Source organism: Podarcis bocagei, assembly GCF_964188305.1.
Source record: "Podarcis bocagei genome assembly, chromosome: 1".
In the NCBI taxonomy this organism is placed as follows: Eukaryota; Metazoa; Chordata; class Lepidosauria; order Squamata; family Lacertidae; genus Podarcis; species Podarcis bocagei.
The window spans coordinates 60,075,032-60,102,765 of record NC_138125.1 but is presented as its reverse complement, the minus strand read 5'-3'; the positions used below and the strand labels follow the sequence as shown (position 1 = coordinate 60,102,765).

The following is a 27,734-nucleotide window of genomic DNA, read 5'->3' as shown; positions in this document are numbered from 1 at the left end:
GGCTTAGGGCTGAGCACTGAAGTGGCATGTTTACTAGTAATGACAAATTATTAAGGGAGCAAAATCACAAAAATGGATTGCAAGGCACTCCAAACTGAGAGAATAGGGAACAACATGACTAATGTGGATCAATGTTAAATGTAAAGTGATGCATGATGTATATACCGTAATGGGGTCTGAGCTGGCAGTGACTGACCAGGAAGGAGAACTTGGGGTTGTGATGTTTAGCACAATGAAAACATTGATTCAGAGTCCAGCAACTGTTAAAAAGGTGAATTCCATGTTAGGGATCATTAGTCAATATTGTAAACCTGAGGTGCAAATCTATGGTGCACCCACACCTGGAATTTTGTGTATAGTTCTGGTTACTGTATCACAAAAAGTATATTTTAGAGTTGGGAAAGGTACTGTAAAGAGCAACTGAAATGATCATGGGACAGAAACAACCCCCCCCCCCATTACCATTATTTGAGCACTCTTAGTTTAGAGGGGGAAGGAAACAAGAAAGGGAGACATAATGTGTGGGCAGCGTAGTTATGCATGTTGTGAAGGAAGTGGACTTTAAAAAGCTATACTTCCTGTCATATAAATAATAGTAGAACCTGGGCTCATCCAAGTAAACCAAATGGTAGAAGATTTAGGACAGACTGTGAATAGTTGGAACTATGGAATTCATTACTCTAAGATGTGGTGATGACCACCAACCCAGACAGCTTTTAAAAGGGATTAGACAAATTCCTCAAAGATAAGATTATTAAGGACTGCATACTACCTTCAGGAACAGATGCAGCATGCCTTTGAATACCAGCTTGCTAGGGAACAGCAGTGGGAGAGAGCTATTTCCCTCATGTCCTACTTGAGGACTTCCCATAGGCATCTCGATGTCTACAGCGGAAATTACTAGGCTAGACAAGTCCCTGGCCGGAGGCATCAGGGCTGTTCTTATGTCCTTAGAACAGACCCACCGCCAAAGGGAAGGGAAACCTGCAAAAATGTTAATGCACGTGGCAGGATTCAACTAATAAATCCCTGCACAAAGGCTTCTGCTTGTGCAGAGGGTTTCCCCCTTGCTCCCCCACCCAAATTGGGGGCTGGGGGCTTGCTCTCCAAATTGGCTTGGGGGCTGGGAGAGTCCCTGGAACAGCATGTGGTGAGAGAAGAGAGATTTTCTGTTAGGGGATTGCCCTAGTGGAAGAACTGCCGTATTACAACGTTGAATTCCCCCCACAGTAATTTCTGAGTAAATTCTGATAGTGACTTTGATTGAGTAAATGAGGGTGATTGGGGGGTGGGGTTTCATATTTATTTTAGTCACCTCTTTACGACTGTGTGCTAACCTTCCTACATGTCTAATCTGCCTCACTGCTGAAAATTCATTCAAGGTACTCTTACCTGATTGTCACTTTTTAACTATGATATCTAGCAAAAGAAGAGCATTGCCTTTGCAATTCTAAGAAACAAAACTTGTCATGTTCAAGAGTTACACACTCTATTTTATATGTGTACCATTTCCTGCAGTACTGTGCACTTAATTCACAGATAAACATCATATAGTGTGCTAAGGTACAGAGAGAACGAGTGATTTGGCAATACCCACTGCAACTGACATTGTTATGATTCTCTCCACGGTAATAGTTTTATACATGTAGTGAAGCTAAATAGGACTCTTTTCCACAAATACATTCATTAACCTCAATAAGATAAGCAGCCAATCAGTGTAAGTATCTCTGAACCTGCCCTTTAGCAATGAATGCGCCATAATTTTAAGAAATATATGATTATTTTTTGTGGGCTGCAAGCTCTCTGTAGCAATGGAGCTTGGAAAAATAAACATCTGTCTTAATTCAGGCTGTTTCTGGCAGGCTCCATTCATGTAAGTTCAAATACTGTAATGTTCATTTAGAGATAAGGGGTATGGGCTCATCATCAACTTATGCTCATCCAATGACAACAATTTATTTTAAGCAACACAACCTCTCAGTCTTAACACTCAGAACTCAAACACTGAAGAGTTACAGCTATTAAATCTAAGACACATTTTTTAAATGACAGAATATTTGATGTGAAGCAGTAAATCTCCTCCACACAAAAAGGTAAATATGTTTTATAGCTCCAGAGAGAGACATTTTCATTAATACTGCTCAAGCATTAAAATGGAAGAACAGTAACAGCTCCCTCCTGATCTTGACAGCAGCTCATTTCCAAAGGAACCGTCAGTCTCAGCTCAATTTATCTGAATGTGGCTGAAACATGGTGTCAAGGTGTAACAGCAAAAAAGGAGAAATATTTCCACACTTTATGACAAAACATTAAAAAGCACTCTGCATAATAAAAAATGCAATACTTTAACACAATCAGTTCACTGCCTGGGTAGCTTACAGATACCTTTGGAAAAGCTGGCAATCTTTTGTAATTTAATTATGTCTTGAATATTAGGAGCCTGTGGCCAAATAATTGGCTACTTAGTTTTCATTAAAGCTCTTAAAACTCCATACAGTGGTACCTCTGGATACGAACGGGATCCGTTCCGGAGCCCCGTTCGCATGCAGAAGCAAACACACCCCACGTCTGTGAGTGCATGGGTCACGATTTGCCGCTTCCGTGCATGCGCGTGACGTCATTTTAACCATCTGCTCATGCGCAAGTGTGAAACCCGGAAGTAATGTGTTCCGTTACTTCCGGGTCACCACAGAACGCAACCCGGAAGCGCTCAACCTTAAGCACATTTAACGCAAAGTATGACTGTATTTCCACTTATAGTTTTCAGCCCACTCCTTACCTGGTCTACTTCATTAAGCAACTCTGCCCTTGGCCTTTTAAGGATTCCAATCTCCCCACATGCCCAATAACCCCGGTGCATACAGGTCCTCTCGACCTTAAACACCATACAGCTTCTTCAGAGCCCTCCCTTTCAATTCATCCATATTTGAGCTCCTCTGCCTTTTTATTCAAGCCTCCTGCTTTTGCCTACTTGTCCTTTAGGTCCATGTTTTCTCAATTAACATGTGAGGAGGCCATACCTCTCCATTCTGATGGACCTGCTGGATGTTGACTTTAACATACAAAGCCCTAAATTACTTAGGACCCAATTACTTGACGAAACACTTATCTCCCTACCTGCAAGGTTGGATCCTGTAATACGCAAGTCCCGTGGTCATATCGGCAAGCATACCTTGATATGTGATGGAATGGGATAGGACCTTCTTTCGGTAAGCCCGTTTGTGGAACTCCTTCCCTATGCTACCCCTCATTGATGGATTTTAAAAGACTGCTTAAAAACCTTATTCATACAGGCATTGAGGAGAGGGCTGTGTGTTGGTCTGGCTATCTTTTATGCTGCTGCTGCTGCTGCTGCTACTATTTTTTATTATTAACTTAATGTGATTTGATTGTGTTTGACTTAATTCTAATGGGTCTATTGTGTGCATTTACCACCTTGGGAACCTACAGGATGAGATACTATTTATATTTATAAACAAATAAATGTTGCTGAACTTTCATGAAACCTGACTTTTGGCCACGCTGGTTGAGGCTGTTGAGAGCTAGAGTCCAGCAACCTTTGAATTAATTCCAAGTACTTTCAGTCCAAGAGAAGAGCTGTTTTTACCTGACAGAAAGATCAAGTAGTTTTATCTTGCTTTTCTATGGCTTCAATTGAACTACCCTGGGGAGGTGGGGAGTGCATGAAGTATTAAGGTTGACCAATGGCAAAACCTGCTTCTCATTCCAGATATTAGGGCACCATCATAATGGTGCTTTTCAGTACCATACATGTGCCACACCATTGTGGGATTATTGCTAGCATTCCAGAATCCCGAAAGACTTCTGTGGCTCATTCACACCTGTGCTTACATTGTGTAAAAAAAAGGGGGGGGCAAAGTGTGGAAAAGGATAACTGGTGGTAGAAGAACTCTGCTACTTGGAGCAGGGGGCGGAGGACAATTCATCTCCATCACAATTCTTCCTGGTTCTATTCTAATTTTTATTCTCATGGGCAATAAAGTTGCATGAAATTATGCAGAAGTTTATTTTATGATAAAAACATTTTTTTCCTTTGAGGCATGAGAAAGCAGAGTAAGCATATTTCTGTACTGTATGGTTTAATAAAGTCTAAAACCTGCTAAGACCCAGCTGTATGCAATTGTACTGTGTATTGTAAAACGAGCTCAATGCCATGGGTGCTGATTATAATAATACAGTAGAATGCCACAAATCTTAAGTGGTATCCATTATCAGATATCTTGTAAGAAGAACAGATTCAAGATACAAATTGGGTATTGTTTGGTGATCACTGAAATCATTCTGTGTTTCAAATCTCTGTAGCTGGTGTATAAGAAGTCAAAGTAAAATAAACCCATCTAGTAGTGCAGCCTTCCATAATTCCATATCATTTTAATGCCAATGTATGCATGTTTGATGCATGAAAATAAATAACACATACCTATGGCTCAATTATTTTGGAAAATATAATTCTTCGTAATATAAAAATGTTCTTAAATTCAGGAAACCCCCCCCCCATTTTGGAGCTAAAATATTACATAAGAGCATGATGTCCCATTTCTAGGGTGATGGGTAAGGAAGCACATGATGAGATTCCATACAGCTTTGCTTTGAGTGACCAGACAGTACTGTACTTTTTAAATCACAGGATGATCATATCTTGGCTTCATAAAAGTTAAGATATGAATGAGGCTTGCGGCCATGTATGCAGCCTCTTCACTCTTTTGCTTCACATAAACCCAATAAGTATTTCATTAACTATACTTTCCCATTTCATACAGATCAGGAAAGTATGGTTAATCCATTCAGAAGAAGCCAGGATACAAACAAATGGTTTGATGAAACAGGAAAATGTAGGGGTTTTTTGTTTTTTTTAAAAAAAGAAAACTTTCTGGGTTGTTTTGTTCAGATGATTTGAACCAACACACTCACCAGGTTCACACATAAAGTTAAGCCAAACTATGGCTTAGAACAAATGCAAGTGTTCCCAGAGAGATCATGGTTGCTATATTCCTCCCCTGGTCCTGCCACTACTGGGTTAATGATGATGATGATGATGATGATGATTATTATTAATATCCCGCCCTCCCCAACCGAAGCCAGGCTCAGAGCGGCTAACAACAGTAAAATGATAAAACATTCTAAAATCATTTCATTATAAAATTAATTCATATCAGATTAATGGCAACCATTGGGCTAGAGTTCTGTGAGGATTGCCAAAGGAGGGAGTCAGGCTGTGCCCTGGCCAAAGGCCTGGTGGAACAGCTCTGTCTTGCAGGCCCTGCGGAAAGATGTCAAGTCCCGCAGGGCCTTAGTCTCTTGTGACAGAGCGTTCCACCAGATTGGAGCCACAGCCGAAAAAGCCCTGGCTCTGGTTGAGGCCAGCCTAACCTGTCTGTGGCCTGGGACCTCCAAGATGTTTTTGTTTGAAGACCGTAAGTTCCTCTGCGGGACATACCAGGAGAGGCGGTCCCGTAGGTTAAGTCACGGGTTAAGTCATGCTTTGACTTGCTATGTCATCCCAACCTTGGTTGATGGTTTGTCTGCAATATGCAAACCATGAGCCCCTGGAGTGAGTAGCAGGTGAGAAGCACATAAACTGCAATCTCCTCTCTGAAAACCCAAGGCATTCACACTACCATGGTTTAGCTTCGTGTTACATATAAACTGAGGCAGTATGCAGCACAGGGAATTTTAGCAGGTTCAGTTTGTCACATAGAGAAGTGAAAAGCTGTGCCTATTCCTCAGCTGCCCTGCTCTTAAAGGTACACGAGTCCTGTACTCTGTGTCTCAGGACACCCTACCAATTATGATGCCAAGTTTGTCTTGATTTTTGGTTAAAGAATAAATGCAACAAAAAGGACCCAGGGGCCTATCTATATTCCTCGTGACAGAATTTCAAAACAAAACAAAAAAACACAATCATCTTGTCCAACAGTGGATAGGATAGATTGCGGATAATAAATAAATAAATAAATAAATAAATAAATAAATAAATAAATAAATAAATAAATAAATAAATAAATAAAATTTATTATTTATACCCCGCCCATCTGGCTGGGTTTCCCCAGCCACTCTGGGCTGCTCCCAACAGAATTAAAAGCACAATAAATAGAACATCAAACAGTAAAAACTTCCCTAAACAGGGCTGCCTTCAGATGTCTTCTAAAAGTCAGATAGTTGTTCATTTCCTTGACATCTGTCGGGAGGGCGTTCCACAGGGTGAGCGCCACCACCAATAAGGCCCTCTGCCTGGTTCCCTGTAACCTCATTTCTTGCAGAGAGGGAACTACCAGAAGGCCCTCAGAGCTGGACCTCAGTGTCTGGGCTGAATGATGGGGGTGGAGATGCTCCTTTAGATATACTGGGCCGAGGCCATTTATGGCTTTAAAGGTCAGCACCAATACTTTGAATTGTGCTCAGAAACACTTCTAATTCATGTAAACCTAGGCCTGACCAAGTTAAAAGACCACAACCTCATACAATGTGGTATAATAAAATGTCAGGCAAAATATATTTTGATAAAGGTTTCATTCATAGGGAATGTGAAGTTATTCAAGATAAATGACAGTATCATTTAAAAGTTGTGCTTCAGAAATTCAGTGGGGACTGAGTTTTATGAATTGTGTGATAGATGATAGATAGATAGATATAAAATCACTATATACCGTGAAAGTTAAGGACATGTAGAATGGTGGTATGTTAAACCTAGTACTAAACAGTAATCTCTGGCTGGTTTCCATTGAACTCCAGAATTTGTGGAGGCGGTTCAGATTACTGAACAGATGATAAAAGACAAGAATGATTGGTTACATGAAAACTTTTTGCAATTATTTTCCAAGTATCTGGATGCATTTCAAACTTGTTTCCAACCTGACCTTTGAGCATGAACTGCCTTAGACCTGCTGGAACTCTGCCAGAAAAAGGACAGCAGGAATGTGACCCTGTTAAAACTCCTGGACCTTTCATTGGCTTGCAATACAAGGGACTATGGTATTCTTCTAGACCACCTTTCTTGTTTAGATGTTGGAACTCTGTTTTTGCAGTGGTTCTGCTTCTTTCTGGGCCACAGATTCCAAAAGTTGGTGCTAGGAGGTTGCTTTTCCTGATTCTAAAAGTTGTACTACAGTGGTACCCCGCAAGACGAACGCCTCGCAAGACGAAAAACTCGCAAAACGAAAGGTTTTTTCGTTTTCGAGTTGCCTCGCAAGACGAATTTCCCTATGGGCTTGCTTCGCAAAACGAAGCTTGCCCCGGGGACAGCGGGTCTTCTCTTTTGAAGCAAGGGGCGGCGGGAGAAGCGATCTTCTCCCCGCAGCCCCAGTTCCGGGGACAGCGGGAAGCGCTTCCCGCTGCCCCCGGACCTCTTTTGAAGCAAGGGGCTGCGGGGAGATCGCTTCTCCCCACCGCCCCTTGCTTCAAAAGAGGTCCGGGGGCAGCGGCAAGCGCTTCCCGCTGCCCCCGGACCTCTTTTGAAGCAAGGGGCTGCGGGGAGATCGCCCACCGCCCGGCTTCGGAACGGTGCTCCGAAGCGGGGCGGGGTGGTGGTGGTGGGAACACCTTCCCCCACCGCCCCGCTTCGGAACGGTGCTCCGAAGCGGGGCGGGGGGGTGGGAACACCTTCCCCCACCGCCCGGCTTCGGAACGGTGCTCCGAAGCAGGGCGGGGGGCGGGAACACCTTCTGAAGGCTGGCGGGGGGCAAAAGTCTTTGTCCCCCCTGCCTGCCTTCCCAGGGGCTTTTAAATCGCCCCGGGACAGCGGAGAAGTCCTCCGCTGTCCCGGGGCGATTTTAAAATGCCGCCCGCCAGCATTTTAAGATTGCCCGGACAGCGGAGAAGTCCTCCGCTGTCCCGGGGTTTTTTAAAATGCTGGGGGTGGGAAGAAAAGCCCTTGTCCCCCCCCCAGCCTTCAGAAGAGGTCCGGGGACAGACTGTCCCCGGACCTGGTCTGAAGGCGGTTTCCCTAGGAACGCATTAATTGATTTTCAATGCATTCCTATGGGAAACCGTGCATCGCAAGACGAAAAACTCGCAAGACGAAGAGACTTGCGGAACGAATTAATTTCATCTTGCGAGGCACCACTGTATATAGTTTCTCAATGGTTCAATTCTATCTCCCAGTCTCTTTGACATATACATAAAAGCACTGGATACCAGAGAAGCCAATGCAACATGGAGGAGTCCATGTTATGGATGCTCCTCACACCTCCTGCTTCCAAAAACCAGTGCAATGCTGGTATAGGGGGAAGGCTGGGCTCCTGCTACATAGCTCAGGATGTTTGATGTTTCAGGAAGCTGTCAAGCTGCAGCAGTTCCAGTGCCATTAAGAAGGGGCCCTAAATGACAAAGACCCCCCTTTTAAGGGTTCAGATTGACAGTGTTTGCGAATAACACCATGACATTCTCCAAGCCTCTTTTTCCAGGCTGAGTAACCCTAGCAGAGCCAGACAGTGTTACCAAGTTAAAGTATGACAAAGCTGCTTGTAAGGTTCATGTGATTTCATAAGCCAAACTTTCATTTCAGAAATAAAAGTTCAACTTGCATCTGTTAATTTTATCTCCTATCTTTATCTGTATCTTATTGTGTACATGAACTTCTAGACTATGTTAACTCAAAATACATACCTAGTTTCACTTGACACAATCTTATAAGGAAAGCAACTAACATTTGCTCAACCCATTTACTACCTTAAAAATAGTTGTTGTAAGATTGTTAGACTTAGCTTCTATCTACATTTTAAAACCGCAATTTTGGACTATTAAAAGGTTAAAATCTTCACTTGTAAAATATTTTGCAAACAGCATGAATTATTGTTTGGTTCGTATTTAGCAACTGACATAATATATTAATGGCATATTTAAGTAAAACAAACAAGAAATATCTGAGAATCAACCAAGTAATTGATAATTACATTTTTCTTAAGTGGCAACTATATGTAAAAGTGTTTGCAAAGTTGCCCCACAGTATTCAGAACAAGAGTATTCTACAATTTTGTCCTCATACATTAATTTATACAGATTTTTGTTATGAAGGGCAAATATAATAACATTTATATGCTGGTCCAGAATATCTCACTGCTGTTGAGCAACACTACTTTGCATCTTCAACACTAAACAGCCTGCTTCACCATGCAAAATCTGCTCTTCAAACAGTCCAATTACATCATTGCAAATACACACACAGTTTATATACAGTTATTATATACAGTTTTAAAATATTTGACTTGGCATGGTCATGTAACTTTGTACATGCTTATTATGCAGCGGAATGAAAGGTATTAGCAATTTGATTAACATCAAGTGTCAGAGGCACAGTTTACATAATCACCCTTCCCCCAATCAAATTATTTCTGCTGTGCAGTTCTAATTCTCTTGCTTGATCTGTTCTCTTGCTGAGCATTACCTTTTGGATGCTTTCAACAGGCTATCTGGCTGAATGTAATTTCATCTTCTGTCCTTGATAATACAGACCACGCTAGCGTTATCTTCCTTTTACTGGTCTTTTGAGTGTGATTTTTCTTCTACCACTGAAATTTTTCAGCCAGAATGCATGCTGATACTGTTCTAAAATTTAGCAGCACATGTGGTACACTGTGCCCAGAAATTCTCCTAGCAACTCTGGCATAGCATCTAACATTTTCTTTCTTCAAGCTATGATTCATGGTGCCATCTGTAGTCAGATATTGACAGGCAGTAGTCTTAGAATAGCTATTATACATTTGCTCAACAACTAGTTTTAGCAACTGCAAATATAAATCATGGGGAAAGTCCAACACTTATTTATTAAATGATTTTACATTTGCTGAAACATTGTAATATCATTGCAATGCCTTTTCACTATTCAGTTCTGTAAGGATAAACACAAACTATATTTCAGCAATGTGCAAAGGCAGTGCTGAAATATAATTACTTTAACATGATATCCAAAAGCCATCTTCTCTGAGGGTCAAAATAAATATGACCTTAATGATGTAGTTCCGCCTTAGATAGCAAATTTCACATTTCTAATGCAGGATTTCTGATCCAGATCAGAACCCTAGCATGGGCGCAAGGCATCTTTAAACCTATGGTTCAAATCCAAAGTAGGCTTCCATCAATCTTCACTGCAAAAACTTCCCCTTTGGGTTTTTTTTTGGGAGGTGCAATACAAAATGTAGGCAGGGGAAGGGGAATTTTGGATAAACCACGCCAACCTGTCAGTTGCAGAAATCTAGGGCTTGTGACAGTTTAAATTATGTTATAATCCTACACTTACTTAATGAGAGCAAGCCTTTGAAATTGTTTCACACAGATCTCAGAAAACAACAGATAGAATCAGGCTGCACAAGTAATCCCTCATGGGTAAATGTAAACAAAATTAAAAAAAACAAAAGGATATACAGCAACTTATGGCACATATTTATATCTAGTCCTACCTCAATTCTTAAGATTTGGGAGCTCTATGTCTATAGGAAGAGGAGACAGATAGCATTTAAAGCACTTGCAGGTTTTGGTACAGCCTAATATACATACAGTGTATCAAGCTCAGATAAATCTCTTGGCAGCTCTACCTATGAGGATCCAAAGGCAGACAACAGTTTGCTTTTTCTATATTTGAACCAGGGTTAACTGCATAACACATTCAATAAATATGTTACATTTGCCACTCTCTAATGGGTTGATGATGCAAATATAGCTTTACACATGAAAAACAGAGGATTGTATATGCAAGCTGCCATCTTGTATTGCAAAAGTTAAAACTGACAAATATTAATGGTGGGCTATAGTTTGGCTAAGAATTTTAATATTTATTTCCCCAGACACATTTCAAATAAATATATTTGAGAGAGCGAGGCTTTAGCTGCAAACATTTCATTATATGCTCCTCTACTTTTTTAAAGTCCTTATTCTATTACCCTAAAACACCAAGCTTATGAAATTCTAATGTTTGCTCAATTAAGTAAATATGAAGAACACAGTGGTGCATTCATGTATTCCACTGCCTTTTGATAGCTTAAAATGCCACCTAGAAAACCATTCACAAGAAAGATGCATTCTGAAATCCCTTATGATTTGCTTTTAATAAATTAAATGTAAAAAGGAGCAAATACAGGTGTGTATTTTTCATGGAGAAATCTAGGTCATACTGCAAAGAACTACCAAGGCAAGTGATTATATAACCCCTATTACAACTTACATGACTGAGCACTAATTTTAAAGGAGATTTAATGAAACTAAATAATGCCTGGCTGTTACTCAATATGAAACACAAAAGAGAAAGGCAGCTAATAAGAAAATACATTTTGACTTCAGATTTCTATTCCCTCCTCCCTCTGTTCTTTGAAAAGTATCAAAGCAAAATAATATAAAACTGAGTTCTATTCAATCTGGTTCTGAATAAAATATAAGCATTGTTAAGCAAAATTTCTTTTAAATTTCCTTTCACGAGATATAACCTGTCGATTCATACAGACTGATATGGCAGTTATACAACCCAGTATGGTTTGGCTATATGGCGATGTAGCCTTGTTTAGAAATCAACCCACAATGACCACAACACTACAAAGCTGCCATGTAGTGGAGCACTAAACTTACAGCAAGTTAGCATCAACATGGAACCACTACATGCTTTTTTACCTCAACACAGTACAGCCTTTTTACCCCAACACAGTACACTCTACCAACCTACTCTCCATATCATAGAAATATCCAGTGCATCTGATTCCTCCATAGTATCAAAGTCTGAGGCTGATTTCTACAAATTTAAAACACCACCTCTGTGGTGTTACATAAGTCCTGGTCTAGTTGTTCCCCAACTCCCCCATCCCCCATGCTCCACTTGAAAATTGCTGAGGGTCTTGGTGGACCACACAATGCTTTATCTGCTTGTCATAGCAATTGTATTGTGCTGTGCAAGAAGCTGTATGATTTTAACTTATGTTCTTATGAACATGCCACGGACCACAAGCAGTTTGGGAACCCCTGCCATATTCAGTCATGTCCTCCTCACGTGAATACAATATGCATTACTGGGGCTGTGCTTGCAGGTTCCACCCTCACTGTTGCATGATCACATGGAGTTATAAATCACAGGAAGAGCCTATGTGCATTCAGCAGGCTTTTCCTCTACAGGCATGCCCCGTCCCCAATGTATAGGCTGTGGGAGGGCATAAATAATGTGATGTGGCAAGTATGGTGAATCCTGCAGTTAATCCTGCGAAGGAAAAAAAATACTTCTCATGATTTGAGCCTTTTCCTTGTTTGTGGTTGCGTAAATTCACACTTAAGACATTTGGTTCCACAGCAGAAACTAACACTGGGGAAAAGTTTCTGGGCATTCTGACCTATAAATTTTGCACAACCTGGAAAATGGTGAGGCTCTGAGCTACTGCCTGCTATTGTTCTATATGGGAGCTAATATTTCTGATACAAATAAATTTCACAAACATCAGACAGTTTATAAATTACACAGTATTGGTCAAAGACCTAAAAAGGAACATGGGGACAATACGCAAAACGATGGTTCCATAATTCCTATTCATGCAGTTTGATACTACTGGCAGTAGCAAAGAAAGTTCTCCTACTAGGGCAAGGACTTTTGTCTGTACAATGAAACTTCCCTTCTCCTTGTGTGCCCCCCTAAATCTGTTATGGGTATTCCCCCAATCCTCCAGAGGCGCACAGGCAGAGGAGAGGGAGGAGACATTCCATTGAGCAAGCATAGATCCTCAAGTTAGTAGAAATACTTCACTGGGTACCACGTACTGTATGTGTTTCCATTCAGAATTAAATCCCAGTGACCTTAGTGGGGATTACTTCTAAGCAAAAAATGCAAATCTAGTTATAAGTCTTTGAAAGAACTCTTTACATAGCCTTGCGAATCGCTGGGTTTTGCAACACCTAAACTAAACCTGTAGTCCTATAGAAGGTTGAACTCAATAGGGCTTAGTTCTAATCAGACATGAATCAGATTGTGCCCTGCCTTCTGTAATTCTAGAGACACACCTTCTTAAAACCTTTGGAAATCCTCAGCATTTTTATGATATATATATTTTAAACAGTCTGTCATCTTCCCTCCAGGCTGGAGGCAATTTCAATGCCCTTCTATTTACAGCTAATGGAAGAACAAACCCACTTTCATAACCTCACTTCTTCAAAGAAGTGGAAGCTTTTTATCTAGCATGGTATTTTTCTTCAATTATGAGGATAGTTCTATTTTCCAATTTTCACTAACCAAGGAAAAATGATCTTATCGCAGACGCAGAAACACTGAATAAAATTCTACAGACGGCCTCTCTCTCTCTCTCTCTCTCTCTCTCTCTCTCTCTCTCTCTCCCCTTTTCACAAAAGGTATTTTAAATTAGAGGTTTTGATACAAACTGAATACAGTATTTAATAATAGCTAATGAATGGGCACTTGATACGTTGCATAGAGTTCACTGCTACAATGTACTGATTACAGGAGTATCAGTTTAGTATGCAAAACCCCATTAACTCAAGAGGATCCCATGTAATTTTGTGATAGTGTAATTTGTATCAAATAGGTCAGCAAAACAAAGCAGATAGCAATGAATTGAGGGAGAAAGACATAATAAAAAAGGTTCCTAGCACTGCAAACCAGCCTTTTCAACTTAACTGGCTGATATGTGTACCCATCCATCAGCCTTGTTTCTCCCTTCACACTCCTTCCTTTTCATTGCTGTCTCTGCCTCCTATTAGGAAAAAAATCAACAAACTACCCAACAACGAAGTGCCTGAGATTAGATGCTTCCTATTTAAGGCACCTTAATGGCTTGGTCTGATACTAGTAAGGTAGACGGGTGGAGCACTGGTGGCAGAGGGACTCAGCAGAGGCAGTTTCACCCGCAATATACCACCGAGTGAAGCAACCATGGTGGTTTGACCCTCATACCGGTCCTGGGCGATGTATCAATATGTTGTCCAGGCCTAATGAACATAGGGCCAATTCACATAGCAGCTGACCATATGTCCAGTGGGACATAGCCAGTGCACACACATCAAGAGATAGGGACAGGACTGGCCTGCATGACCCCACAACCCGATAACATATGACAGTGTTTCCCAACCTTTTTTGGGCAAAGGCACACTTGTTTGATGAAAAAAATCTCGCGGCACACCACCATTACAGCCCCGTGACGTCAGCGCGCAGCGTCACGCCGGGAGGGACGCACGAAAGTGAAAGTTTTCAATTTTTTTCCCTCCCCCTTGCCGGGGAACCTCCAAGCTTTGGGGGTGGGGGGGGAGGAGGCAGCAAAGCGAGGGACTGAGGGACCCTAACCCTAACCCTAACCCTCACCGGTCACCCGGGAAAGCATGCGAACGAGGAGCCCCCGTGTCCTGCTCCCGGCAGCGGACGGCACAAAGCGAGGAGGCCTGGACAAGGCAGCACGCTCCCCGCTCTCGCTGCATCGGGGCTTTTCTCCTCCAGGCCGCTTTCGAAGTCCCCTTCTCCGCTCCCAAGAGCCGGAGCCGCTGCTTCCAGGCCCTGTCCGAGCCCCGACTTGTGGCCTCACTTCGAGGAGCGCCTGTTGCTGGGGACGGGGCTGCATCCCCCTCAGCCGCCGCCTCACTTCCTTCCAGGAGACCCGACGGCTCCCCCTCTCCCGCTCGCCCTCCTGCGCCCGCAGCAGACCGAGACCTCCCCGCCCCCGCCCGGCTCGGCCCTACCTGGGCGCCTCCAAGCCCGGCCGGCTCCGCGTCGCGCTCCATGCCGGGCAGCTGCAGCGGGGGCGCGCGGCGGCCCGGCTGAGTGCGCCCCGGAGCCGCCGCGCCGTCGCTCGCGAGTCCCTCCGAGAGCCCTCGGGACTGACTCCGGAGTCGCGAGGCGGCGCGTCGCCCAGGGAAGGGGCGGCTTCCCACAAGTCCTCCGGGAATCAAACGCCCTCGCCCGCCTCCCTCCAGGCAACATCTCGCGGCACACCAGGCAACATCTCACGGCACACTAGTGTGCCGCGGAACACCGGTTGGGAAACACTGACATGTGAGGTGTTGGTGTGAGCCCCTTTGAGGTACATAATTGGAATGCATTACTGCCCTCAGCCCAACTGTCATTAAGCTAATAGGCCCAGTTATTTTTCCACTTCGTTTCAATTTCTTCTTTCATTCAAGTACAAATTGCCATAATTCCACCTTCAAAGCACAACTTGTCCTTTCACCTGCATATAACTGCCTTTTCCACAGTGGCCACTGTTTGCCAGTTGTTTCTTTTCCAAATGCAATGGCAAAATACTGTATCAATGTGTTGATGTTGAGGTAACAACAACAAATTTTATGTGTAAACATTCAAACAAATCCCCACCAGTGGTTTTATATCCTGGTTGTGAAAGATGCCATCTAAAAGAATTTGAGAGTTGGGTGTCAAACTGCTGTAAACTTTTGCTGTTTTCATTCATTGTTATTAGAATGTTTAATTTGTATTTTATATAAATGGCTTTGGGGCTGACTTAAGGCTTTGCCCTGAAATGAAAGTTAGCATATAAGTACCTGGTACTTTAAATTATAATAAACTAACCATGGTTTGCACAAACTAATTTCCCATATACAGGCATAACAAGGATTTGGGGGGAAACAACAAATGGAGGATTTCAAACTTCTCACCTGGTACATGAAGGGTGGTAAAAGTGGCAGAGCAGCATGTGAACCATGGTTTGTTATTTCTGAATGCAGTTACTTTAAATCTGAGGACAAATACCGGCTCCCTTGGCCTGAAAAGCGAGATGAATGCCACACCCCATAGTTGCCTTTGACTGGACTTAACCATCCAGGGGCCCTCTACCTTTTTTAAACCTTTTTAACTTTAAATGACCTGTGCGCCAATTCTTTTAAGGAAGCAGGGAGCAACTATTTGTTTATATGCTTGGGGAGTTCTGAGTGTGCAAATTAAAATGGGCCAAAAGGAAAACTGAGTGGTTCTGTAAGCTTGACAGGGGTCTTTATCCACAATAATGACTCCCACCCTTACAAAAAATGGAGGACTGAAAACACATTCCTATCCTCAGTGACTGGAACAAGGCAAATAAATGCAAAACTATACATTTGCACTAATTGCCTATGAAGATACTGCATTCCGTTTTTATGCTGAGTGAATCAAAACAATCAGGGAGGGAGAGAGTAATTGTAACTGTAATTATAATTATTTTTGTTGTCTATGTGGAAGGGGATGGTGGTTCTGCTTATTGTTTTCTGTTTACTGTTGTTATGAAAACTTAATAAAACTCATTCAATATAGTAAGCTAGAGCATCTAGGGGACAGATAAAATTCAACCCTAGCTGACTACATTGATTTCAATGGTACATACTCCAAGTTAAGCGGGTAAGAGATTGCAGCCTGGGAAAATGTGTTATGTAGGTGAGCACTAAAAATATTGGGTTGTATTCCACATAGCACTAAGGCTAAGGTTCCTTCAGTGCAGGGACTTTCCTTGAGAGACAGAACCTTCTCCCCCCATCACCCACCTCCCAAAATCTGTTTTGGGGGTTTCCTCAAAACTTCAGAATAGATTGGGGGATGGCCTAGGGTGCATTGTGAAGGAAGAGGGAAAATACCTGTTGCACTAGCAGAGATCCTTGTGCTGGTTTCTCCTAGTGCAAGGGTGGGGAACCATCCAGTTCATGGGCCAATATTGGCCCATTAAGGATGCCAAGTTGGTCCATCAGGCCTTCTTCCCCAGACCATGCCCACTCATCAGCTGGCATAACTGGGCAGGAGGACAGGGCTTAATTCTACATTGCCTGTACCACCCTGTTCCAAGCAGCGAATAGGAGTGTGCAGTGCAGCCTAAATTGCCAGATTTAATCTTGGTTCATCATATGTTAATTTGAGATTAAAGCCCTTGGCCTTCTCCTTTAAGTGTAGGGGGGGTGGAAAGCCCCCCCCCTCCCACAGCCCACTGCCATGCACCCACTTATATGAGAAGTGGAGCAAAGTACCATTTGATAAATGGATTCTGACAGCTGGACAGACTTGCCTACTTAACAAATTTAGCCTTATAAGCATCTGGCCCATGGAGCCAAAAGGGTTCCCCAATCCTGCTACCACAACCATTTAGCTGAACACACCCCATAACCTCCAACCTGCAGTGCGAAGTCATACAGTCCACAGTTCCGCCATTTCAGTCTCCTGAGCCTAATCTACATGAGTACAGAATTCAATGAGTACATAGTTGAATAACCAACATAAACCATCATAAATTCCCTGAAGATGAATGAGATACAAATATGACAAACAGGTATGTGCAGTAACTTGGTTGCTGCATTCATATTTTTCTTCTCCCAGGTAGAAAATGCGTCAACAACTCTCATTGGTACCAATATGCAAGTTGCCCTGCATCCCCCCCTTTTTTTTTACCTGAAATGGAGATTGACTATTATAGTTCTTCAACTCCTTGTTAGCTCCCCGTAACAACAAAACTCTTGCACAGCTGTCCTGTAAATAAAGCACATAATTTGTTACAACCTTGTAATCAAGCTGCACTGCTGGTATTCAATACACAAATAGAGCCAAACTAGTCATGATACTAAATGTGCACAATTCTTTTAAGAGCTTAACAGCTACCAGTGGGAGGCAATTTTCATCAAGAGTATGGCACAAGGTGAGAGATGGTTTAAACCTTTCCACCTATGCCTTGGTTCCTCAACCTCAGCCCTCCAGATGTTTTGAGACTACAATTCCCAGCATTCCTGACCACTGGTCCTGCTAGCATACTGGAAGAGTGTACTCCAAATACAATCATTTCCAAAATATACCAAAGAAAAGAAAGTTATCTGCTTAGATGGTTTTTTTTTAAAGAATTGAAGCAATAATTAATGAAGAAGCAGATGCTCTAACAGATGTTATATGAGTTATAACAGGCCTCATTACTTGTGTATTTCTAAGGCAGTGCAACATTAGAATCACTATGCCTATAATGTTGAAGTTTTATTTAAAATAACCTAAAGCTTTGTTTGTTGTAAGTTTTTGAGTATCAAACCTTTGGTATTAACACATCCAATAAAGAGAGTCTAATGTGACACAAGTATTTGTTGTTTAGATACCACATCAAACTACCACAGATTTATGGCTATAAAAAGGCAGCCATTTCATTCATTAATTCACACTGTCCACTCTAATTATACAAAACAAATTACCAAACTGGTTTCCTGCCAAGCCTATAGGCCAGGTGACCAGGGAGAACAAACCAACAACTTCATAGCCCTTATATTCAGGCCCTATAGCTGTCCTTCAGTCTGAACAAGCTATAGTCAAGTGAAGTCATTTGACTCCCTCCTCCTTTCACCCTGCTCACCTCTACCTTGTCTGCTTGTCTTGTGTGTTTACTGGCTCTCCACCTTGTCCTGCTTCTCTCTTTCTTGGCATCAGTGCTCTGCCCACAGACCACCACTATGCTTTTGGTGTTTCACCCAATCCTAGAATCACCAACTGTTTGCCACATCCATAAGTACCACACCAGGCTGGACTAGGGGTTGAGGCTATTACTACTGTCTATAGGTACACCTCCCCTTAACCAGGAAGCCTCTTGACCTTTGAATGGGCTTAGAGGGTCTGCAGCCAGAGAGACAGATCAGGAATGCTGTTGGTCTATTGATCACTCTGTTGCCTGGCAGCATCCCTGGTCAGGCTGGCCAAGATAGTCTCTGATATATTGTTGGAGGACCCTAACATGATAATCCTGGGTGACTTCAATATCCATGCGGAGGCTGCTGTCGGGCTAACTGGAGACTTCATGGCCTCCATGATAACCATGGTTCTCTCTCAGATGGTCATCTTGATGTAGTGATATGAGGGATGGACCAAAGATAGGGGGAGTGCAATCCATTCGCATGTCACAGTCGGACCATTATCTGGTTAAGTCTGGACAGACAATTACAGTAGAGAAAGCTGGTGATCCTGCTGAAGCCCTCATCTCGCTATGGAATGGCAAGATTAAACAGGTGGTTGACACAATTGCTCCTGAGCATTCTCTCCAACATTTCAGAGCATCTGAGGAGCTCTGGACTATGAAACAGGCCAGATGAAGACTCGAGTGCAGGTGACACAAGTCTCCCTCTGAAGCCGACCAAACACTTTGGAACTCCCTGCCTATTGAGATCAAGCAGGCACCTTCACTGTACTCTTTTTGGCACCTCCTAAAAACATTCCTGTTTAGACAAGTCTACCCAGATGATTAGAAAACTGAGGTAATCTTAATCTGTTTTTATTTTTCTTTTGTTTATTTTAAAGTAGGGTTATAATTTTTTTTCTTGGTGTTACTGTTGTTTTATCTTTTGTAAACTGCTTTGAGACTTTTTACAATCAAGCGGTGCATAAATTTTATGAAATAATGAATAAAAAATCAGTCATTGCTATTGTAGCTTAGCCTTATTATGGCTCAGAGATGCTTTAAGCCAGGCATCCCCAACCTGTGGCCCTCCAGATGTTTTGGCCTACAACTCCCATGATCCCTAGCAAACAAAACCAGTGGTCAGGGATGATGGGAATTGTAGTCCAAAACATCTGGAGGGCCGAAGGTTGGGGGTGCCTGCTTTAAGGACTCCACACTACATGAAAATATTCTTCATGAAACCAAGAGTTCTCCCATTCAAACAGATATACTGAGAGCCTACATTTCAGAGATGGTGAAAGGTGGTCCTTACAGTCTATATCTTCCTATGGAAGGCAAAGGTGCAAATGATCCACTGCAATGCACCTGCACACTGCTGAAAAGCATTTTTTAAAAAAGCCCATTTGGAGATCTGCCAAAAGTCAATACATGCAGAGCTGTATGAATGCTACTAATCTGAACAAAACTTCATGGTCTGTGTATGGTCCATGGGAATGGTCTGATGGCACAGGTATGGTCATACAGTCACCTTGCTGAAGTTACAAAGTCTAGGAATCACATGTACATTGCCTTGGATTTTGTGACAGGAGAAATGTAGGATAGAGATGTAAGAAAATAAAGTGAGTATGTGCAGCACTCACTGCTAAGTCAGCATGCACAGCTGCTGCCATAAAACCTGTCTCCCACTAATTACTATAAAATGCATTATTGACATTTGTAAAGGGCACAAAATTAAAAATGGCAGCTTTATGTTTCCACTCCAGATTGAGGAAGGGGGAATTTTCATTAGGATAACAATATGGGGGGAGACTTAAATCCCCTTCCCCCAGAGACACAGTCCCAATCAGATTAAACCACATCGACTCCCACTGCTGCCACTATTCAGCTTCATAAAAACAGCAGAATGTCCAATCACATATTTTCCTGTGTCATGCCTAATGTGGCCCTAAAAGCAAACACGAAATGTAACATTAAAACTTTAAAAGGTTCATCAAAACAAAAGTACATCCCTTTGCTCTCACAGACAAAGAAAAATCTGCAGCAACAGATCACTGACCCACTTTCTGGACTGCAGTTAGAGTTCTGTTGCAAGTCCCTCTTACCTGCAGAGTTTTATGTTTAGAAATGCTAAGATAGCAAAACTACTGCGTAAACTAGCAGTTTTGTTGTTGTCGTTGTTCTTAGTGAGGGAGAGGAGATGTGTCCGGGAGGAGAGATGCTGAGGAGAGCAGAGGGGCAATCACAGTGGTTCAAAATAAGGGGAGGTAGGGTGGGGCAGGCCAGGTAAGGGGCACACGATACAGACAGCTGATGACTGTTCCATGTGCCAGCCCCTCCTCCAACCTGGGGATTTGCAGTTGTCCTATCAGCCAGCCACTGGGTCTGCAGCAGCTGTTGCTGAATGCCAGGTCAGCTCTGAATAAGACCTCCCTCATCCATGATCTGATTATGGATAAGGAAGCCCATCTGGTCTGCATCACTGAGACCTGGGTGGCTGAGCAGGTTGGAGTTGGTCTTGCCCAGCTATGTCCACCCTGTGATCATCATCTGAGGCCCTTCTTCGTGTGCCTCATCTGCCAGGGAAGGGAGTTGCTTGATAAAGGTACATATTCATATTAATAAGAGTTCAGGTTTTTCAGATAACTATTGCACTCAATAGTTGAAAACAAAGGACTGTGCAGCCCAGCTTAGAGAAGAAAAAGCACCTAAACTTCAGGGAACGTTAATATACAACATTAAGGGCCCAAATGCACATTTTGTTAGACATGTATTCACATCTGTGTGGTGTGATAAAAAATGCAGTGTGGGTAGTGGGTTGGGGGGGGGGAGTTTACGTAACCCTTTCCTTGTGCCACAGAACCAACAAAAAACCCCACACCCTACCTCAAAGCCCCGGACAGAAGCTGCTACTGGCACCAGAGGAGTAGAGCAAAAACTAGTGGTATAAAACTGCTTCTTTTAATTTGTGAAATTCGTTAATTGTATTCCATTTCTGTTACAGTGGTGCCTCGCAAGACGAAAAGAATCCGTTCTGAGAGTCTCTTCGTCTAGCGGTTTTTTCGTCTTGCGAAGCAAGCCCATTGATGGATTAGCGGCTTAGTGCTATTAGCGCTATTAGCGGCTTTTAGCGGCTTTTAGCGGCTTATTGGCTTAGCGGATAAGCAGATAAGCGGCTTAGCGGCTTAGAAAAAGGGGGGGAAAGGGGGAAAAACCCGCAGGAACTCGCAAGACATTTTCGTCTTGCGAAGCAAGCCCATAGGAGATTTGTTTTGCGAAGCACCTCCAAAACGGAAAACTCTTTCGTCTAGCGAGTTTTCCGTCTTGCGAGGCATTCGTCTTGCAGGGCACCACTGTATCTATTTAAGCCTCTTGTTCATCCTACATAAAACAGTGCTTGGCATCTGTATATTAATTAGAAGTGGAAGAATTGGCCAGGCTGTGTTTTCAACTGCCCCCATTTATCTTCCAACAACTGACAGGCAAAAACAGCTACATTTCTGATGCATTACTCAAGGATGCCATTCACAGAGCAGCATGAAAGAGTTGCTTCCTAGGGGTGCTAGCAACAAGCCTTCCAGAACTTCTGAAATGTTATCTTCAAACATATGCTTTCTGGTGTCAAATAAAGTACATATTTGTGTTTAGATGTCATAGAATAATACAGCACATTAAAACTCACTTCCAAATATTAAGAGTTTAAAAATATATCCTACACAGGTGGAATTGTAAGATTTTCTAACTATGTAAGTCAGATAAGACGTCACTCAAACCAAATAACTTAATAGAATTAAACACACCACTGACCACCTAAGAGTTTGTTAGTCGTTAATGGTTTGGAAAATATAAGCATAGTTATAACTGACTTTCACCTCCCTTTTCAAAATATATGAAATATTATTGCAGGAGCCATGTGAGTTAGCCAACATAATATGTATATGTATATAATGTATACAGTATATAATTATATACTGTATCATTGTTAATTATGTGTATAATATAATGATGTTATGGCTGGTGTCCAATGAAGTATGTCTGCTAGCAAAATAATTTCCACTTGCGCAATGGAACTTCCCCTTCTTCTCCTCTCCCTACGTCACCTCCCCAAATCTGCTCCAGATGGTTGGGGGAAAACCCAGAACAAATTTAGGGGGTATGTGGGCAGAACTGAAGGATGGGGTGTTCCATTTCACAGTGAAAATTACTTATGCTAACCAAAGTACTTTGCTGGATACTTCTAAACATCCCAGCAGTGTAGCTTCCAGGTAGCTGAGTGATTGAGAGCAGTGCCACAACCCACCTGGGGAGTGTTTTTGGCCATGCCCCACCTAAGCATCTCTAAAATCCTGATACCCTCCCCTCACCCATGACATATAATTCTTATTATTCAAAAAGTGAACTCCTATTTACATGGAGGAAGCCTAAAAGGCCATTAATTTGGTGCAACTCATTCTCAAATTGCCCCCCTTAAAAATCAAATTGCCCCCCGTGACAATCCGTATTGCACTTGAACATGATTTTGGTATTGCAGACATTATTTAAAGAAACGGACATTTGGTGGAATATAAATGTCTTGTTTTTACATTTTGCTTTTGGGAAGTTCTATATAATTGCCTACAGAGTTGTGTGAGCTGCATCAGGGAGCAAAGCCAGGGTGGCCAAGTTAAGGCCAGTTTAGTCATAGCTGCAGTGCCCTTAAAAGTTTACAATTTTTAAAGAACTAAAGCCAAAGTATCAGAAAGGGCATACATACTGTTCCATGCCAGCTTGCTGTAATGGTTGGAGTGTTGGATTAAACCAGGGGAACCCAGGTGCAAATCCTCACTCAGCCATAAAGCTAACTAGATTATCTAGGGCAAGTCATGCTCTCTCAGCCTAGCCTACTTCACAGGGTTAGTGTGAGGATGAAAGGGAAAGAGATAACTGCCTTGAGATTTTCTGAAAGAAAAGTGGAATATTAAAAATGTAATTTATAATTAATACCAGGGAATGGAAATGACTGGATTTTGATCCTTGCAAGGTTTTTTAAAAAATATATCTAGGAATGATTTCTGTTACCTGCTTCATTTCAGTAAGTTATAGAAGAAGAAGAACGAAACTATAACAACTAACCTGGTTGTAAAGTGCACAGATATGTAACGCTGTGTTTCCAGAGGCATTTTGTGCTCCCATATCAGCTCCATAAAACAGAAAATGTTCTAAATGCTGGACGTGCCCATATCGACAAGCCTATGAACATAAAAGGTTCAGATTTTAATTATGAGATCTACATTTTTAACATAATTCATTTCACTTATACACTTCTTAGAAAGGTATTCTGAAGTTTTGAGAACATATTACTATATACAGTGAGGTGTATAGTATTACCAAGTGTGTTGTAAGCTGAGACTCCAAAATGCAGTGGTCATCCACTGCCATTCCAACAAGTCCACATTTTTAGAAGTTGTGTACGGCTTGGTGGTGAAGTATCTACTTCAGTAGAGCTTCAACAGCAATACCATACACAGTTTTAACATAGAATTGCTTTAAAAAAATTCTAGAATAATGATCCTAACCAGGGAAGCTTGTGATAGCACGATCCTTTTCAAGTAGCAGGTTGTAATAAAGCAGTTTTACTCTAATTTTCCAAAAATTGTCAAGCCAGAATACGGGGGTGGGGGGGAATGTACGTTAATATCCTACAATATGACTAGGTTACACTGAAATAAAATGTTAGCTTGATCCTAAGTATAGCACTTTAAAATAGTATAAAAATATAAAAGGCTCTAGATCTGTCTAGTCATTGAAAGAATAGGGAACGGCATAAAGTTTATAGGGAGAACATGCACTATCTCCACACACACACCCCAATGCCTCTGTCCCTGCACTTTCCACACCAACATTGAGTGAGAAGCTCTAAAAGAGGCTGAACCTGGAATCTTCCCCACAATCAGGAACCCTGATAATGTAGCCTAACATGCTTAGCAGGCTCCATCAGACCCTCCTGGTCAACTGGAAGGATTGGGAAGCACCTTGTTTCCTGGTGGCAAGACACTAGCAGAAGCAGGAAAAGAGCAGAGCTTGTTTACATTGAACCATTGTTTGTTTCAAACTATGATTTAATGTGACACGTGAACTGAGCAATTAATGAGAACCTGCTTAGCAATAAAGCATCCAGAAGAACTTGAGAAAGAGAAAATAAAGATCTGTGTGATAGTGTATCCTCAAATGTCTCACTATCCAAAGGTTCTGAGCTATTCCTGAGACTTTTGCTGTTCTCGTCCTCACTAAGAAATGATCTGGAAACAGGGATTTCCTCTTCAGCTAAAACGTCCCAGTCCTGAATTTGTTTTGCGCCTATTGCCCTTTGGGGGACTCCTTCCTATATAACAATTTTTAAGGTGGGTTCTATTTTCTACCAACTACTTGTAAGTTATTTGGCAAGTTTGGGGATCTAAACATACTGGGCTTTATTTGTTTTTCAAGAGATAATGAAGAACGTCCCCCCCCCCTTTCTGAAAATCAGTTTTTACTGGGACTATCTTTCTCAACAGGCTTTTTACCTGCCTTGCTGCAGGACTGTTCCGAAGCTCTTTAGAGCTTAGAAAGGGCACTGGGAACGCCCCCATAGAATTTCTCTAGATGATAATAATTTTTATTGTTGCTTGCCTTCTGACTGGATCTTCTTTTCCTCCAAAGGGAGGTATAAGGGGTTTTTCGAGGTGAGTGAGAGTTTGTTATTACAATTGCTGCCCTGAAAAGGCTGCATCACTCACTCTAAACTGTAACAACAACAATCTGACATCTTTGTGCCTTTTTGCCTCCGTGACTTTTAGCATACAGTAGCCTTTTTTTCCAAGTTTTCTGCATAGCCAAAGAAGCCAAAAGATTTTACCTTTCCCCCAAACCAAGTATACAATTTGCAGAATGTTATAAATTAATAATCAAAGGTGGTGTTCCCACTGTTATTCCTACCAGTATAATAATATTTTAGACATATATTTGAGCTCTTAATACAGAAAGAGTAACTATATACCCAGTGCTTTTTTTCTAAAAAAAATTAAATGTTTAGAGGTTTCCTCATTTTTCTACTCATATTGAAATACTGTCCCTCAATGTGGCCAAACTTAGATTCACAAAATGTTTAGGGTTATGCATACCCCAGCGTCCCCCCAGAAGAAAAGCACTGTATATACCTACAAAATTATTATTAAAGTTAGTATTATAGTAAACTGAAGCTGAAAACTCCTGGGCATGCCAAATAAAATGCCAAGGCCACTAGATGGCACTAATGATCATACTACAAATCCAGTTTTTAAGGGATGTTGAGAAATAGCTAAAATTATTATAAAAATTATTATAAATGACTTGCCTTACAAATACCACAAACCAAATACAAACTACAAAAATGTGCATTGACAACAAATTTTACTAATATGTACAAGAGTTGCGCGTGTTATAAATTATTGCAAGTAAAACATATTTTCATATACTGCATATGTATGCTATATAAGTGACTGATTCTGTGGAGAAATTATGCAAAAAATTAGAAAACAGGCCACAAGATGGTCAGCTGATGATTTGGTCTTGAGGAAGACTCTGAATGGCCATTTCGAAGGCTGAGCATTTGCCTGCAGAGTTTGATTTCAAACCATTTGGGGGGGGGGGATCACCTGAATTCAGGGAGATGAAATATCTTATCTGCCTTTCAGATCCAGTTTCCCACCCCTGTTCTGGAAAGTTTAATAGCATTTTTAGGATGCTGCATGTCCTAGGTCATATCCAGAGCATCCATTTAATTCAAATGTAAGGTACATGACTTCCCCCTGAGAACTCTGGAAACTGCAGTTTAAGGTGCTAGGTATTGTGAAGGGAAACTGCAGTTCCCATGATTCTTTGTGGGAAGCTATGTACTTTAAATGTTTGTTAAATGTATGGTGTGGATGTGACTATAGCTAGAATTTTCCAGCCTGTTAAAAACTGATTTGCTGGAGGTCTGCTGAAGATGCAATGGCATCTACCTAAAATTTGCATTTCTGGAAAGTATTACCTGCATTTTTGTTGTTGCTTTTTTAAGGATGAAACACAATTTTTAAAAAGCCATCACTTAAAACAAAGAAAAGCCTATCCTAAATTTCTCCTATGATACCCTCAATCCTTAGGTTAAAATACTACTCCAAATTAAACTAGCATGAATTAAAATTGTCTACAGACACCTCTAGTGGGACCGATTGTGTTATATCCATCTTTATATAAAATGAGACAGGAAAGCTTCCTGTCTCTATGTAGAACGGCAGGTACAGGTAAGAATAAACAGTGCCTTTAGAAAAATTTCTAGAAGGCAAGTGGTGACTGAAGGCACTGTGCCAAGATATTTCACACCTACCACAACAGATAAGACCAAACGGAATTGCATTACAGTCTTCTGAATGATGACTCTCCCCCCCCCCATTAAGCCTGTACTCTTCAATTAGCCCACATTCTTGATGTAAACCAACCTGATTTGTCTCCGATTACAACTACAAAAGACTGCTTTTGATTTCTTATGATAGTTCCCGGTGCAAACAAAGGCCCTGAGGTGCACACAGGGCCTTTTGAAAAGGAAATTATGAATTAATAGATCAGGTTCAGCAAGTGTAAGAATTCACAATGAAGCTATGTGCAGATAGAAAGACATAGAAAGCCAGAACAGCAGTGACCTGCACAGTTTCACAGACTGCGACCCTTCCTCATAGGGGAGTTTCCCCACCTGTCTTAGGGACTCCACTCTGGATTTCTGTAGGGTTTACTCCTTGGCCTTTTCTTCTCCTGAAGATAGCCCATATAGCAGGTTTAGGATCAGAGTTTTCCTTCTCCTAGATGGGCTACCTTCCCCAGTTAACTAGCCCCATCTGCCCCTCACTTCCCTCTACAGCTTGTGCAGAAACCTCCTTCTTGACTGTTGGGCCCAGTCTTGGTCTCGTCTGCTCAATCTGCCAGAGCCTGTCTTCACCTGCAGGGGAAGTTCCTAACTCACCAAGGGTTTCAGACCCATCAGCAGACAAACTACCCTCAAAGAAACACAACATGTCTCCCACCAGAGGTAATACCCCTCCATCAATTTTTCCACTTCTTACCAAAGAAAAAACCATGCACACCTTCGCAAAGCCACACAACACAGAAGAGAGATGAGTGAGGCATAAAAGCTGTTTATGCACTAGTATGCCACACTCCTTCCACATAAAGCCAAAGGGCCAAATTGCATGTTATCTTAAGCACACAACCTCCATGTCCAATACATAATTTAAAAAAGGGACTATATGGTCCCGTTTCCCCAACCCCAACTTGATCAACTATTAAAACTGGCCTCAAAGGCCACCTGGAGTAAAATATGGAGTGGGGATTGGAGATAGGACTCTTTATGTTTTGGCACCTCACCTCAGGAGCTCCCTTCATAGA

General features: G+C 41.9%; 1 protein-coding gene across 5 annotated transcripts in view; it reads right to left on the bottom strand.

Annotated features, from left to right (window-relative positions):
• The window catches only part of SHANK2 (SH3 and multiple ankyrin repeat domains 2), a 358,950-nt gene that overhangs the window by 277,830 nt on the left and 53,386 nt on the right, over positions 1 to 27,734 (bottom strand). For all 5 annotated transcript variants that reach the window (XM_081163208.1, XM_081163210.1, XM_081163205.1 and 2 more), the window contains exons 8-9: positions 23,430 to 23,546; positions 17,348 to 17,425 (exon numbers count right to left, since the gene is read on the bottom strand). In XM_081163208.1, coding sequence (XP_081019334.1) covers positions 17,348 to 17,425; positions 23,430 to 23,546 — 195 coding nt within the window. The remainder of the gene's footprint in view (positions 1 to 17,347; positions 17,426 to 23,429; positions 23,547 to 27,734) is intronic.